Here is an 18,838-nt window from a genome sequence, read left to right as displayed (position 1 = left end):
GCCAGATACAAACTGTGTTAAAACAGTAAACGTTCACAATCTCGTTAGTAACCACTAGCTCATTCTAATTCCTTCCTGGACCACACTTAACAAATATCCTTAGACGTTCAGATGAAAAAAAGGCAAGTGTGAATTCTTGGAGAACATTAGTAATATTTGGAGTCAAAGAAACTTTCAGAAATGCTTCTGCGTACAAAATAGATGATGGAAACATAAAACGCAGTGAATTCAACTGCTCTCCCTTTTTAATCAGTTTTACAGAATGAGACTGTACATTAGTGATCACATTAGAAGACAGGATGAGTCTCCTGTACATATACAAGATTGTGCAAGCTCATTAACTGAGGCTTAGGTAAGGTTTTATCAGTTTCGAGAGGAGAGGCAGTACAAAGCTTTTTAGTACAGGAGAAGCACAAGAATACGGTAAACAAGACAGAATATCAACTCAGCAGGGGTGAATTTTTAAGGCGTGTGGCCCCTGCCCGCACTGTCTGCCATTAACCAAGTGGAGAGGACCTCCCCACTCTCGAATTTAACCATTGCTGAGCGCAGGCCTGTGGGACACATGAGCTCCACCGTGACTCCATAGCTCAACCACACCAACCGTGACAATGCGCAAACTATGTTTCCCTTTCTCTAAGTGTTCTCCAGGGTAATAAAGCCGTTCCTGGTCATCTTGGGTAACCTACATTCTAAGGTATATTAAGTATTAACCTGGCAAATTCTCAAGCATTTTGGCATTCAAAATATCTAAAATACCTCATCACTGTTAATCTACTTACTAAAAATTCTTTGAGCTTCAAGATGGTTTCTGATTTCCCCCCACCCCCCGAATTATGGCAATCAAATACAGAATAAATTCACTAGATTTAAAAGAACTAGAAAGAGGGCAAATATAGACTTTTCCTTAAAGAAATAAAGCAGGAACGGAGAAGCAGGAGGAAAACGTTTAAGCAGCTAACCCCGCTACATTTCTATCACTCCCATGCAACCCACTAATAATTTTGAGCAAGTGTGGTCCTCCTTTTCCCTTTCCACACCCAATCACATCAGAGAACGGGGTCTTTAAAGCCTCACCCATTTAAAACATGAAGTTGACCTTTACTTGGCTCAAACTGGAATCCGCATGGCAGGTTACACAAAGATGGTGCTGGATGGGCACGCGCGCTCAGCTGCTGGGTCTGACGAGAGCGCAGCCTCACTACCATTTGGGCCAGGTTCCTGTTCTCTGGCTTAGCACCTCAGCAACGTGTATATTGAAAGTCTGGATTAAACAAAGGCTTCCAGGACACAACAGGAAAAGGGAAAACCATGCATCACATCTATTTTCAATCCCTCACGAAGCCTAATTCTCTTACTACAGCAATTTAATATCTGTATAAAAAAAAGGCTTTCATAAGCAGGTTTTAAAAAGAAAAAGCAGAAGCCAGCAATTCCTGGGGCTGAGACGTAAACTAAAGCGGAGAAAGAAAACAAAAACGTTTACCGGGTTTAAAAAAAATAGTAATTTTATGAAGACAATCCTCAGTCTGTGTTTCTACTGCTTAACTTTCAGGAAGCAGAATATTAACACAAAATATAAACTGATTTTTCACTAGAGAAGTTAACTGTAGAATATTTCAGTGAACTGAGCCACTCTCTCTCCATTTAACAACATCATTGCAAATTCCACATAATACTCAGCGGCTACTGTTTCCTATGGGTGATTTTATACTTTTGCACTAATCCCTCATATAAAATAAGTGCTGGGAGGAAATGTAATAAGAACCAAAGAACAACTATCCCTCCTTCCCAAAGGAGCAAAGTCAAATTACTCCCTGTCTCCCACCCTACCGCTGCCACGCAGATAGTCACCAACTCCTAAATTCGGAAATCAACACTATAAGAAAATCATGCCATGAAATCAAGCCAGCAAAATGGCTGATGCCGATTGGTTCTTGCTCCTAAAAGGGTTTGCAGAGGGAGATGTAGCTGCTCTTTAAAGAGCCGGGCTGTGCTTCTCCGCCAGCTCCCGAGTTAAGACCCAGGCCCGGGCCTCTGTCTCAGAGGTGTAATCAGATGCCAGATCCCTGGGGTTCCACCCTCACCCCTGGCCCCAGCACTGCATGGCTCTTACCTCCTGCCTCCAGCACAGCCCTACACCCACAACTCACCACCTTTTCCTCCACAGAAAAGAGCCCTGTGCAATGTCCACAGCTTCGTATTTATTTCTATAGTGATAACACAGAATGGATTTAGCAACCATTTGGAGAGGAAAAAAAATCTGTTAAAGCCCATAAAAATGAATTTCAACTATTCCAAGTCTTCTATTGACTTAACATTTATTGACTCAAATACTGAAATAAATGGACTCGCCCTAGGTCTTAGAAATCGTGTCAGACTGTTTGTCTTGTAAAGTATTTAATGACAGGATCTGACTTCTAATACGTAGGCAGGTTTGACAGTCACAGCCCATGAAGCACAGGACTCTACACAGATTTCTTGACCTAACATTCAAAAGGACATTTTGTAGTACTAGTTTAATTTTGATCTCTCCCTAAAAGGCAGAAACCACATCCCACACTCCTATGTAACTTATCTCGGTATTCTAAAATAAATGAATGAGAAGAGATGGGAGCATAAAGAAAATCCAGCTTCTTTAGGCACAATTAAACACAGAGGTCTCGGAGAGAAGAAGACGGCCTCCAGATTCATCTGCTCACCGCTGTTTGTCACAGTTCCCTTAAAAATGCCTAGAAATACTGCTAGCAACAAGGGACTCAAAGTATGGGACTGAGTTTGTTATAAAAGAAGCTAACCAAGTTTAGGAAACATACAGAGTGAGAGCAGTTGGGGATGACTTATGCCCCAGACTTGTGCTTGAAGCTCTGGTGTGCCTCCCTAGCCAATTTCTCACACACCAACACCCATTCCTGATTAATTATCAATATACAATCAAACCAAAATACCGAAACCCAGCTTTTGTTCAGAAGAGGGAAATAAAGGCACAGAAACCTGCCAAAATAGATTCTTTTCCATAAGAATAATATGGTTGATTAAAATAGTTTATCACTAGTAAAACTTGTATCACTAGAGCAGACAATACAAATTAGTTTTTAAAAAAATGACATTCACTGAATTCCTGGTCTGTCATTCAATGTGAATAATCATCAAAAATATATTACAATGAAAGGTTTAAAAGGAGTTCTGTTTGGGGTTTCTACACTGTATTTAGTATGTACCACAGTAACATGTTAGGTATCTACTATTCCTCTGTATGTAACGCATGGCGATTAAACAGTCTACCTCGGTCCTCCTGCAGCCTCAAAGACGTCTGTGGTGAGGAATGTCTAAGTGATTGTTATACCCCTCATCAAAGGCAGCCTTGTGCATCAAACTCCACACCTAGAAAGTTCAAGAAACTGTTTTACACTTTAATAAATATTTCTGTGTATTTGTTTGTTGCTTTTAAGCTCAGCTTAAACTTTGTCAAGGAAACCATTTCACAAGAGGGTACGTCACAACCTACTATCAGCAATATTCCTTGTTTATTAGAATCTGAAGATGTCCATATTACATCAAATATAAATATATATTATATTTACATTTCCTTCTTAGCTTTTCGATCTAGGTGAGTGTATTTATATAATGCCACTAATGTCACCACTATTATAATCCTCAGTGCAACTGCTATTTTCCTTCCATTAGATGCATAGAAGATTACGCAGCATCTAAAAGAGGTGTACTGTTCTTTTCTTTTTCTTTTTTGTTTTTTTAAATAAAAGGAAAGAATGGGTATTCGTGAATGGAGATCTAGGAATTTTCTAGATTTTGTTCTGTTTTTTAATATTTCAAAATACCTGAAAAATGTGGTCCCTTTTTGCAGTACTAGTCTCTACTTGGGACAAGAAAATAACCAAATATGCAACAGAAAAGAAAAGAGCCCAAAGAAAAGAGAACCTGCTTGTTAGCTCATTAATCTGTTTAGTAAAGATCTGTTTTAAAATGTCTGAACGCTGTACAATATTATACAAAAACAATCTTCAGCCTTCAAAGCAGCTGGTACATTTTCTAAGAGAGCTGTTTGCCCGCCTAACAGTCTGCTGCCTCGGTGGGCCTTGGTCTTGGTCACTTCCGGTCATCAATCGTTTTAATGAATTCCACCGCTGCCGTGAACTGCATCCACCAGTAGGACTCCTCTCCAGACAGACAGCTGGCATAAAAGCTACTGATATACTGGACGGTAGACAGCAAACAGGGTGGATTTGCCTAGAGAAGTGAAAACGAAGAGAGTCAATTACTCAGATGTACAACTCCGCAAAAACCATCTAAGCTAACATCTTCCAATGTCTTCCTATGAAAGAGACACCAGTCCTTTTGAAAATAATCCCCAAAGTCTTCTTCGGGAGCAGTTTATAAACCTTAGCCACTATGAGTAACAATGGTATACTGGAAAGGCAACTCAGGTTCTAATGCCAGCTGAACTATCTAGACCTTTCTTTCCTTGTAAGTCAATGAAGCTTGCTGGTCCTTATGGAGGCTGAACTAATCCTAGTGGACTTTACTCAACACATCCCAGGATTCCAGAATGTTAGATAAGGAAATAAAGGCTGTACACCAATTGAGAAAGAAAAAAAACTAAAAAGATAATATGGTGAGTTGCCAGAGGTAACACAGAACATCTCCTGCTTTTTCACTTTCTTCACATAGACAGAAAGGACACAGGCGTTGTAAGGGGTTGGGAGGACACACTAAGGCCTGTGCCCCAGAACAAGCTCGCACTGGCTCTGCAAAGAACGAGACACATCACACCTGGAAGATACAAGGACGACGGCCGACAGCAGGAGTCGGGAAGGCTGACCGCACACTGATCCTATAGGCTGCCGACTGAGCTAAGAATTCAGATTGCAGAAATACCGCAATATCAAGAATTAGTAAAACATATGTCAGGTATACTTTAGACATCAACAGGTAGTCTGAGCTAACTGGAACACACAAGTGACACAGTCACTTGGTGGCTGTGTGCACCCAAACTGCATGGTTCCACTGAAAATGCTCACAATAAACCGTTTAAACGATGACATTTCAATTTTAAAGTAAAAAAAAAAAACAAAAAACACACACACAACAGACACCAGTACATTTTAAGATAATATGGCGCAGGGGCGCCTGGGTGGCCCAGTAGGTTAAGCATCTAACTCCTGATTTCGGCTCAGGTCATGATCTCACAGTTCATGGGATCAAGCCCCACATCAGGCTCTGTGCTGACAGCCCAGAACCTGCTTGGGATTCTCTGTCTCCCTCCCTCTATCCCTTCCCTGCTTGCTCTCTCTCCCTCTCTCAAAATAAATAAACAAACCTTTAAAAAGATAACATGGCACAATTACAAAATAAGAGGCCAAAAGGAGACAGGTGTTTGGTAGATTTGACGGTTCAGGTGACAAGGACTATGAGGAATTCAGTGTGGAAGAAGATGGTAAGAGCACAATAAAAAGAATTTTCCCTCATTCACTCACTCAATAATTACATACCGAGCCCCAACCAAGAACCTCAGGCACGTAAAAGTTGAAAATGTTCATCTAGGAATCCGGTCCTCCTATCCTTTCTTTCGAAAATCTTAACTTTTGGACAGAACAAGACTTCACATTAGACTCTTTCTGGGTAACGCAGAGCTTGAGACTGGGAAGAGCACGTGAAGCCCCGCACCAACCTGCTTGGAACCGCCAAATAAACTCTCTTCATTAATAGTAGTGAGGGGCCCACCTTTATCAACACAAATACCAAAACAGGGACAAAGTCATCTGCTCCGGGGACGGAGTCCTCATTGGCCAGACTCAGGAGGTTCATGATCGTGGAGCACATTCTCAGGATGCACTGCACTTTGTCCCGGGGCGTCTTGTAAGCACTTATTGTCCTGATTTCTGACTGTGCGGATGGCCATGGTGCCTCCCGAAGATAAACCTAAGCGAGATCACAAACAGACCCGAATCTTGAATTCAACAGCAACTACAGGAAGCGACCAGGACAACCTCCATGTCAGGAAGCAGAAGGGTAAGCTTGGTGCCTTTTCCTTTCTTCAGTAAAACCAGATTGTGGTTCCCTCCCTTCCACTAAGACTGAAGCTTAGTACATTTTTAAATAATTTGCTTTGCATTTTCAAATGAATCAATCCTCCATTAATGGAGGAAAGGACATATGATAACACCAACCTAGACCTCATAAAATGCCAAACAATTATCTTTCTTAAATAGCTAGAATGGAACTTATCTACAAGGAGCAGCTGATTCTAAAAGTACAAACAAGCTACTTCTGAAGGAAAATATCGTAAAAATATGTTACCTTTGTTGCAGTAGTTCTAGAGAGAACAGATTAAAAAAACCCAAGGTAATTTGTAAACTTATACTGACATTTCATTAGTGGGGACACTAATAAAACAACCAGAAAAGTCAAATACCTGAACTTTTCCATTATTTTGTAGACGTTGTATGACACTAACAGGTAACTTTGATGTCACATTCAGATTCAATTTGTTCCCCTGGAATAGCTGTCACACTCTGTGGAGTGCCACCAGATCGCTTACTCGAATGGGACATTTCTGCAGAAACCTGGCTATAAAAACATCCCTGGAGAGCAAGGCTGCTGCAGGCGGAGCAGGTGTAGGCAGAAGCCCCGCCCGCACGCTGAGTGGCATCTGGGCAGGGGCCCCTCAGTGCAGCCCTCCTCCTCCTCTCCCCAAGGCCCCTTCCATGCCAGGATATGTTAATCCTAGGGCCTCTGAGAACTTTAAAGTTAGAAATACCTCGAATGCAAATTGTGTTTTATAATTTATTATGTTCTGAACATGCATACGGCGTTATCGAGCAACTACTAATACTACATAAAACTGTATTACCTCTGGTATCTGTAGAGCTCTGTGATTTGCAGTCACTACTTTAGACAATCTCTGAATATGTTCATGAAGGACTCTGAAAACCCCAAAAACACATATGTAAATACATATTTCAGAAAAAAAAGGCACATAAAAAGTGTTTTTTTTTTTCAAAACATTTAAAACGTTAAGACTTCTTTCGAGATACAGATTACAATTACGGTTGAGACGCTTAGCTGTAAGTATTCCCTCTTGTCAAAAATGTCTCACACTTAGGATCTCCTTAGAAATGCTGAGTGGGCTGAGGGGAGGCAAGGAGAGTAGGGAAGTCCTTCCTTCCCAGCCCAGTTCAGCATTCCAAAGGAGAAAGGGGAGGAGCCCTAGCCCAGAAGCCACCCGGACACACTAATTAGTAAAAAGCACAGAGGAAGTAGAGGGATTAAAAGCCAGAAACCAAAGACCACAGAAGCTCAGACAGAGAAGGGACTCTGAGAACACTCAACCTGTCTCCTATTTCATAGATGAAAATAATCAGGCTTAGACAGGTGAAAGGCTTGCCTGAGGTCACACAAGGGTTAGCAGCAGGCACTAAACCCAGCCTTCCTGGCTTCTACTGTTTTTTCCAGAGCACTGGTTAACTGTGCACTCTGTAAAACCTGAAGACATGCCACGGAGGAGAGGGTACCCAATACTGCTCTTTGCAGGAAATACAGTTTGAATGCCCCTACTCCCATTTATCCCATTCTGGAAGCTAAAAACTGGTCTCCGCAAAGAAAATATGTCCCATTTGGTGAATGAGGCACAGAAGCCGGGGTGTGCCTGTTAACGTTTATTTATTTTTGAGAGAGAGAGAGAGACAGAGCGTGAGCGGGGGAGGGGCAGAGAGAGAGGGAGACACAGAATCCAAAGCAGGGTCCAGGCTCCAAGCTGTCAGAACAGAGCCCGATGTGGGGCTCGAACCCACGAACCGTGAGATGACCCGAGCCGAAGTCGGATGCTCAACTGACTGAGCCCCCCAGGAGCCCCATGGGGTGTGCCTCTTAGGCTATGAAGAGCGGGAGAGGCAGGCTAGAACAACCCTAACCCATTCACAGAAGAGTGAGTGCTCTCAAACATACATGTAAGACCTTAGCATTTCTGTGAAAGAAAGCTTCTGTTAACCATTCATGACTCATCCTGAGGTCCTATCACATGGACCCCTTGAGAGTCACTGGCACAGTAAGCGGGTGTTGCTGCTGGGGACAGAGTAGCCACCTCAACATGGCAGAAACAGGGCTGTGAAGCAGTGTTCAAGAAAGTGCAAGAGAGGGAAGATGAAAATGAGAAATCACCCACAGTCTCGTTACCCCAAATATAACCACTGTTACCACTCCAGGTTTCTTTTTTTTTTTCAGGAAAAATTTTTTTGGGGATTACTTTTTAAAACCCGCTTTATCGAGACATGACTCATACATCAGAGATTTCCAGATATTTTTTGATATTCAAACATACAGCTTTTCATTCTTAATAAATAAATAATGAGCATACAGAAGTCAAGCCCTGTGCTTGATGCTGGGACAGAGTGGTAACTAACAGCATTATGTTCCTGCTCTCACGGAGACGACAATCCAGTGGAGGAGAGAAGCGTTCACCAGATGACCACACACAGCAGGGATCACTAAGGGGGTGATCCTGCACCTCCCCTCCTCCCGAGGGACATCTGGCAATGTCTGGAGACATTCTGGTTCTTACAACTGGTGGGGAACTACCAGCATCTCCTGTGTACAGACCAGAGATGCTGCCAAACATCCTGCAAGGCACACAGCAGCCTCCCACACCAAGGAGTTACCTGGCCCCACGTGCCAGTAGTGCCAGGCCGAGGAACTGTGACTCTACCAGATGTGAAACCCCAACAGTGGCAAGTGCTAAAGAAAGGTACGCAGGTCCGAGAGCCCTGCCAGGGACTGACCCTGGTCAGAAAGGTCAGAAGAGTGGTGCTGCAGTCAAGATGTGAAGGATAAGGAAGAGCAGGAAGAGGAAAGAAGGGGAGAACAGCTAAGGCAGAATAGCAGCAGGGCCTTCCAGGAAGGCCATACCGATTGATATGCCCTCCGGCCCAATTCCCCACTCCCTGAAAACAGAGCGCTATCCTTCTTTCTGCCCTGGTCGCTCAGATGGGGGAAAATGATAGCATGCACTGCCTTTACTGGCATCGCTAAGTCTCATGCACAGCTTGTGTAAAACACGGGACTGGCTGATGTACCCCTACGTGGTCAACACAGGTGCGGTAAACATGGGAGTGCTCACTGGTCACGAAGTATGTCCCCATCCTGGTTAGGGTAGAAAGCAAGCTTGAAAATCCGATTCATCACACTTCGTTCAATGGCCAGCTGAGCATCCTGAAGCTGCTCCTCACTCGCGTTCTGCCATATGACGTCCTGGGCCATTGCACCATAAAGGAACTGCAGAAAATCCTCTACCTGAGCAGTTTTATCATCAGCTGCTGTGAGTTTCTGAAAGTCTCCAATGCAAAATAATAATTTTTTATAATATACTATCTGAATAATCTTAAAAAGGAAATTACAGAAATCATTTTAATCACTAGCTCTGCAGATATTATGTTCTTAAAGCCAAAAGTGTATATGCATATGGCTTATTTTAGGAGAATGTGGTCAGATCACTAAAATCAGAAGATAGGTAAGAGATATGCAAAAGTTTAAAAGCAAGGGGTTTGTCATAAAAATGACATACTTTGAATAAAAAAGGCTTTTTTGACTTTAAGAAAAAAATAAAAATTTAAAAACGATATAAAAATGACATACTTTCACTAATGTATAGACTTACTGAATCTCTACACTGTACACCTAAAACTAATATAACACCATATATATATTAATTATAGTGGAATTTAAAAAATTAAAAAGTTAAAAGCTTTTTAAAAATGATATGCTTTATTTTTAAATGTGAGAAAAACATACACAGGATCTAAAACTCTAACCAATTTTCCCAATTTTGTGTAAACTACAGATATTCGATCCAGGATAAAAATGGAATGTATTGGTTGGACGTTAAGGTTTAATTAAGAATCCATAAAACACGTGGGAGTTTAAGGGACTACTTGTAGACATGCAGATACTCAAATTAGCAAAACAAAAATTTCCAAATCTCCCCACGAATCCATGGCTGAAGAGATACTTCAACTGAAGGTCTTTAGTTACCTTGAATGAATTCCCTGATCTTCTTTTCTTTGCTCTCAAGCAGCAACCTTACACAGACGGTGGTAAAGTATCGATTGGCCACCTCTTTGTCCCGCAAGACCCTTTGCAGTAGCCTTTCCAGGTGAGCCTGCGTGGTCTGCAGTCCTTGCCGACAGCGAGTGAGATAAGCAATATAGGGGGCCCTTTTCCTAAAAGGAAATATGCTTTGCAGGACATCACATACGTACAGTGCACACTTTTTTGGAGACTAAGAGTCTTAATTTTTTCTCTCATAGACTTTGGTTTTACCAATTAGCCACGTCAGGCTGCAGACAACTGTCTTGAGGACTAATAATGCTGCCTGCTTAAGAAACAGAACCATTGTGCGTATTTGTGAAGAATAACGTCTACTGGGCTGAACACTCAGCTACCCAACTCACTAAATGTTACTAAGTCCCTTGGCATCGTTGGTCTATTTTATATTGGCCCACAGTCTCCATGTTGGTAGGATAGGACCTCATACTTCACAGGAAATTGATAGCTATAGAAGACTAAAATAATTACAAAATATAGGTTAATACACCACTAGACCATTAAACGTATCATCAATTATTTGCTTATAGTCTAATTGTAACAATCATTAAAGTGCCCATTCCCTAAGCCCAGGGGCCTCTGCATTTCCCAAGGATCTCTATTACATTCTTCTCCTGAACTGTTAGCAAAGGGCTAGCAGCAGACAGAGGGCAGCAATTTTTAGGCCTACTCCTTCCCTCCTCCAGGAAATAGTTTTTCCTATCACCCCGAAAAAAAGGAGAAGGATATCCTAGCTATTCTGGCCTCACCTCTGCTAGCACGGCTTCTGTGCAAAGCTGAAGGAAACTGAATTTCTCTGTTAGTCAGAACTGCTCATTTACAACTACACTTCCAGATAAATATCCAAACGTGTTCGTCATCCAGGTAAACACAGCCAAGCACATTGCAGTAAGCCCAGATTCACTTGTGAAATAAAAAAAGACACTTGGAGCTGAAAATAGGCTGACAAGCGAAGCAAGCTGGGTAATTACCTGTAGTCCTCGGCAATAGAGGCCAGCAGTTTCCTACAAGTTCTGTTATCAAAGCGGCACACACAGCGCATAGTTTCTTGAAGTTGAGCCATTAAGTTCTTATCTTGTAGGTTAATTGCTTCAGCTATTTGAACTTTTAGGAAGCAAACAATTTCATTGTCTAAACAAACAAACAACAGAATTCTGTTATTGTTGAGAATTTCCACCGTATACCATCTCTCAGCCTTTGGGATATCCCATTCTGCTCTACCATGGATCAGCAGAACTAAACCATATGGAATTGTTACACAGCTTAAATAAGTGGAATACAGGCGGTTTCATACGATCCAACCTATAAATACAGGAAAAACTTACCTTCTGGGTCTGTGTGGTCTGGTAGACCATTCCTTGTTGAATGGGTTAGCACTGGGAAAGCAACGGAATCCGCAGAGCAAAGAGCAAGTCTCAGTTTCTTTTTTGCATCTCTGAAGAATGAACCAAAAGTACGCTAATTTCTTTATCCAGAGATGGTCATATTTTATCAACACTCACTATACAAACTACTATGCTACCTCAGGACTCAGATGTTTCAAGCAGAAATAAATAAAAAATTAATTTTTAATTTACTGACAGCTCACTTAAAGGAACAGGCTTTACTTGTTACCCGAGGAGCAAGGCTGTATAAAAATGCTCTGGGCAAGGACTATTCTGTAAAGTCACCAGAATCAAACAAATCCTTTTGGACCCTGTAACATAAACCAAATTCCACAACGGCCACTGGGAGGAGAATGAGAAAGCGCCATGATGCCAGGGTCAGGAGGGACCACAGAAGTCACCAGAACCATCTCACCATCCAAACTAAGAACACTGTCCACCAGGTCTCCTGAGAAAGGTTGATCTTGACACAAGACAAGCTCACCACTCGACAAGAAGCCCTTTCTATCACTCTACTGCTTGAAACTGCGGCTGACCCTACCACCCACTTGGTCTCCCCCAGCATTTCCCACATGGGCAGGGAGTTTGGGGTCTGCAAAGGCACTGCCACTTGTTTCATTTAAAGGACGTATGTGGTCCCTGTGAGCACAAGAGGTGGTTGTTTTTTCACTCCTGAATTAAAGTGTTTGATGTATGGAATCCAAAGTGAAGCAAGGTTTTCTCAGGAAACTGCATTTCATTCATTCTCTCTGCTTTATACATTTTTTTTCTTTTTTTTTTGGTTTGGTTTTTTTCTCTTAAGACAGAGAGCACAAACGAGGGAGAAGGCCAGAGGGATAATCTTGAGCAGGCTCCACACTCAGCACAGAGCCTGATGTGGGGTTCGATCCCACAACCATGGGATCAGGACCTGCGCCGAAATCAAGATTCAGATGCTCAACTGAACGAGCCACCCAGACGACTCCCCTGCTTTATACATTTACTAGATGGCTCAATGAATCCTGACTTGCAGTGACAGCAGTGCTGATGGAAAGCCCAAACCCACAAATTCGCAATCCTCTCAAAAAAATACCTGTACGAAAAAGCGGAGTCCTGAGGGTGGGCCGCTTGGCTCGCGGAGTCCGGGAGATCATCAGCCGACATGTTCTGCAGTGTTTCCTCACGAGGAGAGTCCTGTGCACTCTCACCATCACCCATGACCTCTACACAAACCCACCCCCAGAGAGGATAAGCAGGTTAACCTGGGGGCCTAGCACTAGTACGTATTCAGAGCAACTCAACAATAAATTTGCACTGTGCTTTTCAGCCGGAGTGCTTTGAGAAAGAAGGAAAAGCACTTCATTTAAACAAGCTGATAGCAATGACAATAAATCAAGGGAGCAGTTGTTGAGAAGTGAATGATTTTTACTTCCTGTACCAATCTTAACTCAAAACAACAAACGTCTGTGACTAAACAGATAATGCTCTAATCAGATTCACTGAACCACAGAACCAAGAGGAGCCTCAAAAATCATTCTACATAAAACCCTCTTTTATAGACATGGGGTCTTGCCCAATCAGAAAGTGGCTTGCTGTAAAAGCCCTGGGCTAGCTGGCTGCTGAGGTGAACCATGCGTCCTAGTAAGGAGGCTGGGAGACCTGAGCGCCCTTCCCACTGCCCAAGAATGAGCTGGGACGAACTCACAAATGCAGCCAGGACAGATCTGTGGTTCCCGCAGCGGTTTTTATGTTTCTAATTAACCAACTTAGAGAATATGTTCATGTACAAAATCAAAAGGAATAAAAATTCATTAGTATAATAAAGATCCTGTCCTTACATAGGGCAAATATGTTTATTAGGAGATCATTTCAAATGCTTCAGGAAAAAATACATGGAGAGAAGGTGGCAAAATGTTAACACCTGATAAAGGTGGAGGGAATATGGACCTCCACTGTACTATTCTTTCAAATCTTTTGTTATTTATTTTTTCAAAATAATAAGTACGGGAAGTTCTCCTCTACTCCGGCTTCCCATTGAATTTCCCTTGAGCCAGCTCACATTACAGGTTTGTCATATTCTTCCAGAGACACTGTGCACATACAAGCATAAACACATGTGCATACAATTTATGCTTTTATATACTTTTCCTCTCCTCTTCATCATGGGGATTATACCATATTTTTCTGAACACTATTCAAAGTAGCTATTAAAAAGCTACTTTTTATTCAGATCACTTTTTTCACTGTGATACCAAAGTTAGTACAGTTGACCCTTGAATAACACAGGTTTGAAATGCATGGGTCCACATATACATGGATTTGCTTTCCTTATTTTTTTTTTAATTTTATTTTTAAGCAATGTCTACACCCAAAGTGGGGGCTCAAACTCACAACCCCAAGATCAAGAGTCATAGGCTCTTCCGACTGAGCCAGTCAGGCACCCCTACGTGGATTTTTTTCAATAAATACATACGGTACTGTGACTGTATTTCCTTAACAATGATTTCCTTAACAACACTGTCTTTCCTCTAGCTTACTTTACTGTAAGAATACAGTGTATTAAACGTGTAACATACAGATATGTGTTAACTATTTGTTACTGTTAAGGTTTCCAGTCAACAGCAGGCTATTAGCAGTTAAGTTTTGGGGGAGTCAAAAGTCACATATAAATTTTTAACTATGCAGGAGGTTGGTGCCCCTACCCCCTTTCCCACCCCCCCACCCCCACACTGTTTAGGGTTAACTATATTCAAATCTTTATCATGATTATCACCTGTACTTTCATAGTTTGCCATTGCTCCTTCACTGGGGCTGGTTCGTTTAATGGCATTCCTGTATTTGTCCAGAATATCCTCAGCGACCTGAGCTTGTGCACTGAGTCTAGGGCTGGGATCATCTGCAGGGGAAAGGAGAGTGAGAGAATTAGCTTCCCTTGGTTTGCACCAACTCTGATGTTAGTATGATACCAGTAGCATAATCCCAAAGACGGATTAGGAGGTGAGACTTAAAAAGAGCACATATCTCAATGTTAAGAGGCACCATGCAGCTGCCTGCTCGTCCCATTTCTAGGTCTGAGAGCCTTGCCAAAGCACACAATTGGGAGGATTAGCTCCACTTTCTCATCATCGCCAAAATTCTGCATGATGGTGTTAAGAAATTCAGTGCAGACTAAATGGATGATGGGTTTCTAAAGTGCTTATAACTCAAGTCACTGTTATTAGCAATGCATGCTAACAGAACTTCCAACAATGCATTGTTATAGGCAGATTCATTTATTCAGACATCTCCATGCTGAAGGGTAAAAAAAAGTATCAAATTTAGAATTAATCCCTTTTAAATAATAAAAAAAAATGCCTTCTTCCATTCTTGCTGTACGACTTTCTCTCTCTACACATTTCAAACCTTTAGATATTAATATTCTGTCTCACTAAATCTGACCACGACAGTGAAGCTGCTGGAAGAGAGCACTTTTGTGAATCTAGCCACTGCTGGAGAGTGCTGGAAATGTACCCGGGGTATAGGGAGAAAAAGCTTATCACAATCACAGATGTAGCACTGTTTACTTTCAGGACCATTATCCTGTCAGCAAAATCAGCACACTGAAATGTGTTCCTGGGGCCTAAGATGGCAGAGTCATTAATTAACAGTCATCAAAGCAAAGAGCTGCTACAGATCTATGGGACAAAATAAAGTTCTATAGTGAAATGCAAACTCCTGAGATAGATCCAGACCAAGCAGGTAACCACAAATGTCCATATTCTGGTAGAATCCCATTTTTCAAGAAGTCTAACAACACATAAAAAATCACTAGATTATATATGTGTGTGCGTAATAGCAGCTAATAATAATAGCAGCTAACATTTCTTGAGCACTTACCACATGCCAGAAACTGTGCTAAGCACCTTTTATGAACAATCTCAATCATCACAACAACCCTACAGGGAGGTACTTTTATCACCTTCACTCTCTAGAGGAGGAAATCAGGTATAGAAAGGTTAAGCAGTATATGCTCATGGGCTCTTCCGTTTCCATGGAAAATAAAATTTAGTATCCATGTCTCTGTGTATAATTGCAGTAAATTACAGAAAAAGAGGATTTCCAAAGTAATTGAATCTTTCTGCTGTAATGGTATTTGAATTCATGAGAAAAGAGTTCTAATAAAATCTGATCTTCAAAATGTAAACTGATAAAACATCTACCATTACAAAATCTTTCTTTGGAAGGGAGTACCTTTTTGCTATTGGTTTTGAGTGCTGTTGAGGGCTCTGAAAAAGGGAATAAAATTTGGCCAATCGTAAAGCCATAATGTCACTTATAACCTCTAATGCTATGCCGTTCTTAAGAATTTTTTCCAGGAAGGGGTACCTGGGTGGCTCAGTAGGTTAAGCATCTGACTTGACCTCAGCTCAGGTCATCATCTCACAGTTGGTGGGATCGAGCCCCACATTGGGCTTGGTGCAGACAGTACAGAGCCTGCTTGGGATTCTCTCTCTTCCTCTCTCTCTCAAATAAACATTAACAATTAAAAAAAAAAAGAATTTTATCCCAGGAAAATAATGGAAATAAACAAAAAATGCTGTATATACGAAGCTGTGAGCATTATTTTCACAGTAAAAAACTGGATACCATTTAAGTATCCAAAAGTAAGAGAACATTCAGGAGGCCATAAAATGATATGACAGATTATCTGTGAGTCACTACAAATTATTAAAAACCAACCATGTCTAGTAGAAACTGGAGATGGTTTATGAAATCACATTTGGTGAAAGAAGGATGCAAAGTTACACACATAATCTGATTCAGTCATGAAAAAGCCACATACAAATATGGAAAGACTGGGAAAGAACATGGAAAAAAAAAAAAGAACAGTTAGGGTGACTGGATTATGGACAGACTTAAGAAATATCCTTTCATAACATTTAACAATTGTTTTAATGATAATTTTCAACAGGTAACTAATTAGAACTGGGTAGAAATATTTCTACATTAGTAGGGAATCTAAGTTGCTTGAATCAAGTACAAAGAAAATGAAGTATCTTATGGAAAAAAACTTACCCTACTTAGCTTCTAGATTAGGCACCAAGAACCAAGAAATATGTTTGCCCAAAGACACAAGTAAAAAATAACTTATAACTTCTCCAATGACTGATTCGACATTTTAAAAACAGATTTCATTATAAGAATTTCCCTCCATAAATGCTGGGTGGTGTTCTACTACTAGGAACATGGGCAGGAAACAAACGTTTCCAATTCTTCTCAATCAGACTGTAATTCCTGAAGAAGACGGGACATGTGATTTGACTTAATAACTACAACACTTAGCACAGTGCCTGGCACGAGTCAGATGTTCAGAAAGTATTTGCTGATTGAATAAGAGAGGCTTGCTGGCTCTCGCACAGAACCATGGCCTGGAAGCCCAGCTCCTGCTCTCCTAAGCCCTTCATTCCCACCAAGTCACCTCACCAGACGGTATGCTAGACCGTGGAAATACATCCAATTAGAAGGAGCCAGATATTAGAATAACATGCATTAAAATGGGATTCTACCTGTACTACACTGAGCTCTCTGAGGAGGATGTTCTTTGGAAACCTATGCCATTTTTTAATAAAAATCTTCATTTTAACTTAGTGGGATAACATAATTGAAAATCAAGGTAAGAAAAAAAGGAGGTGAGAAATTAATTTCCCTCTAGATGCTCTACAGTCCTCGGAAACAGTACAAAGCTATCAGACTCAAGGCTGGGTCATTAACACTACTCCTCAAACTCATTCCTTTTAGGGTGCTCATTCATAATGTGCCAAACAGAAAGCTGCAAAAATACAAATGCTGAATAAAGTAAAACCCAACCCCTAGGTGTCTTTTCCTTGGGCCAGACAGCAATGTTAAAAGGATTCAAGCTGTAAAAAACTGGCAAAGTTCATAAATTTATGATATTGTTTGAACATTTTATCACACAAAAAGGAAACGATTAGGTCAAGCAGAATTTCCCTATGATCCCGAATAATCAAGAACTATAGATGGAAATAAATTTAGAATTCTCTGATCAACATTAGCGAAAACTATACAATCAACGTTCCAAAGATGTGGCATGCATCGCACTAGAACCATCACCACACTTTCCTAAAAGGCACTGCGTGTCATCATCCCACTGACATGTCGAGTTGTAGGGAATGCCTAGAGGCCCAGGATCAGGAGCCTCCTCATAAACAGAAGTTATGATAATGAGGATGATGATGGTGGTGGCGGTCTGCAGGAAGAGCACACTGAGATTCACTGTGGCCACCAACTGGATACCACAGAGCTATGAAGAACATACTCCCCACTGTACACACACAAACACATTCTTCTAGAAAGGCAACGCTTATGGCACCCAAGAAAAAGTGTTATGAAATATGTGCTCTGGGAATGAAGGAGCCAGGAAGTCCATGGTCTACAAACCTGTGAGTGTTGAGAATCTGTCAGGCCCCAGATCATCTTTGTCTTTTTCTTGTTTTTCTTTCTTTCTAAATGGTATAGGAGCTGGAAATTAAATAAAGTCAGTAGTGTGACATATAACATACTGCACTACTCGGAAGACAGCAGTCATTTTGGAGTATTAACTGGTGTGCCAACATTTCTAAGTGAAAGGAAGGTGAAAAGTTTAAAAGCTAAGAAATCCCGAGTGTCAACTGATAATCGTTCTTAAGACAGCATTGAAGGTTCTTACAGAAGCTTGCAGAATCTGCTTTGGGGTCATCTGCCACAGGAAGAATGATTTAATTCGAATCTATTGGGACTAAATCAAAACCACTGCCTCTTAACCTCTGCTCAAAAACAACACACTCAAAGCTCTCAGTCTCATTCTCTCCTCATCAAGTGGGCTTGAGTGCGGCGTGAAAGCAGTGTTCCTCAGCTCCTGAGTGCCACAGTGCCGAGAAGAGGCCTTCAGAAGAAGTCCCTAGCTTTAATCCTGGACGATCTCTCCTTGCAGGAAGAGACGCTTTTGTCAACTCAATTCTCAATATCTACTGGTACAATGCCAGGCTATTCACAAGGAAAAAAAAAAAAAAGAGAAAGCAAATAAAACGATTTTATACAACTGCCTTCCAAAATACTCACTAATATTCAGGATATAAACATTCTCAACGAACATAACCATAAAAAGCTTAAGTTATTCCAGGAATGTAAAGGATAAATTTTCAATGTTTAATTACCAATAGCATCCCTTTTTCCTGCAATAATTATTAGCAATACATATGTCAAAAGTCCTATCTTTAACTTCAACAATATATGATATTTAAACAGCCGTCACCTGCCTGACTTCCATGTATGAAACCACTACCACTTCATGCAATGAACAAGAACTATCATTTCTAAAG

General features: G+C 41.2%; 1 protein-coding gene across 6 annotated transcripts in view; it reads right to left on the bottom strand.

The window, feature by feature from the left end:
* Positions 1-223: 223 nt before the first annotated feature.
* GAPVD1 (GTPase activating protein and VPS9 domains 1) overlaps positions 224-18,838 on the bottom strand; it is a 76,389-nt gene continuing 57,774 nt past the window's right edge. For 4 of the 6 annotated variants that reach the window (XM_045470479.1, XM_045470482.1, XM_045470480.1 and 1 more), the window contains 10 exons: positions 17,919-17,999; positions 14,254-14,376; positions 12,574-12,703; positions 11,442-11,551; positions 11,088-11,247; positions 10,045-10,232; positions 9,134-9,347; positions 6,872-6,944; positions 5,743-5,940; positions 224-4,248 (listed from right to left, as the gene is read on the bottom strand). In XM_045470479.1, coding sequence (XP_045326435.1) covers positions 4,108-4,248; positions 5,743-5,940; positions 6,872-6,944; positions 9,134-9,347; positions 10,045-10,232; positions 11,088-11,247; positions 11,442-11,551; positions 12,574-12,703; positions 14,254-14,376; positions 17,919-17,999 — 1,418 coding nt within the window. In that variant the 3' untranslated portion in view covers positions 224-4,107. The remainder of the gene's footprint in view (positions 4,249-5,742; positions 5,941-6,871; positions 6,945-9,133; positions 9,348-10,044; positions 10,233-11,087; positions 11,248-11,441; positions 11,552-12,573; positions 12,704-14,253; positions 14,377-17,918; positions 18,000-18,838) is intronic. The other 2 variants (XM_045470481.1, XM_045470483.1) reach the window with 1 other exon arrangement.

This window comes from Leopardus geoffroyi, chromosome D4, assembly GCF_018350155.1.
Source record: "Leopardus geoffroyi isolate Oge1 chromosome D4, O.geoffroyi_Oge1_pat1.0, whole genome shotgun sequence".
NCBI classification, from domain to species: domain Eukaryota; kingdom Metazoa; phylum Chordata; class Mammalia; order Carnivora; family Felidae; genus Leopardus; species Leopardus geoffroyi.
The sequence above is the reverse complement of the archived record's forward strand: the minus strand, read 5'-3'. Positions and strand labels throughout refer to the sequence as shown.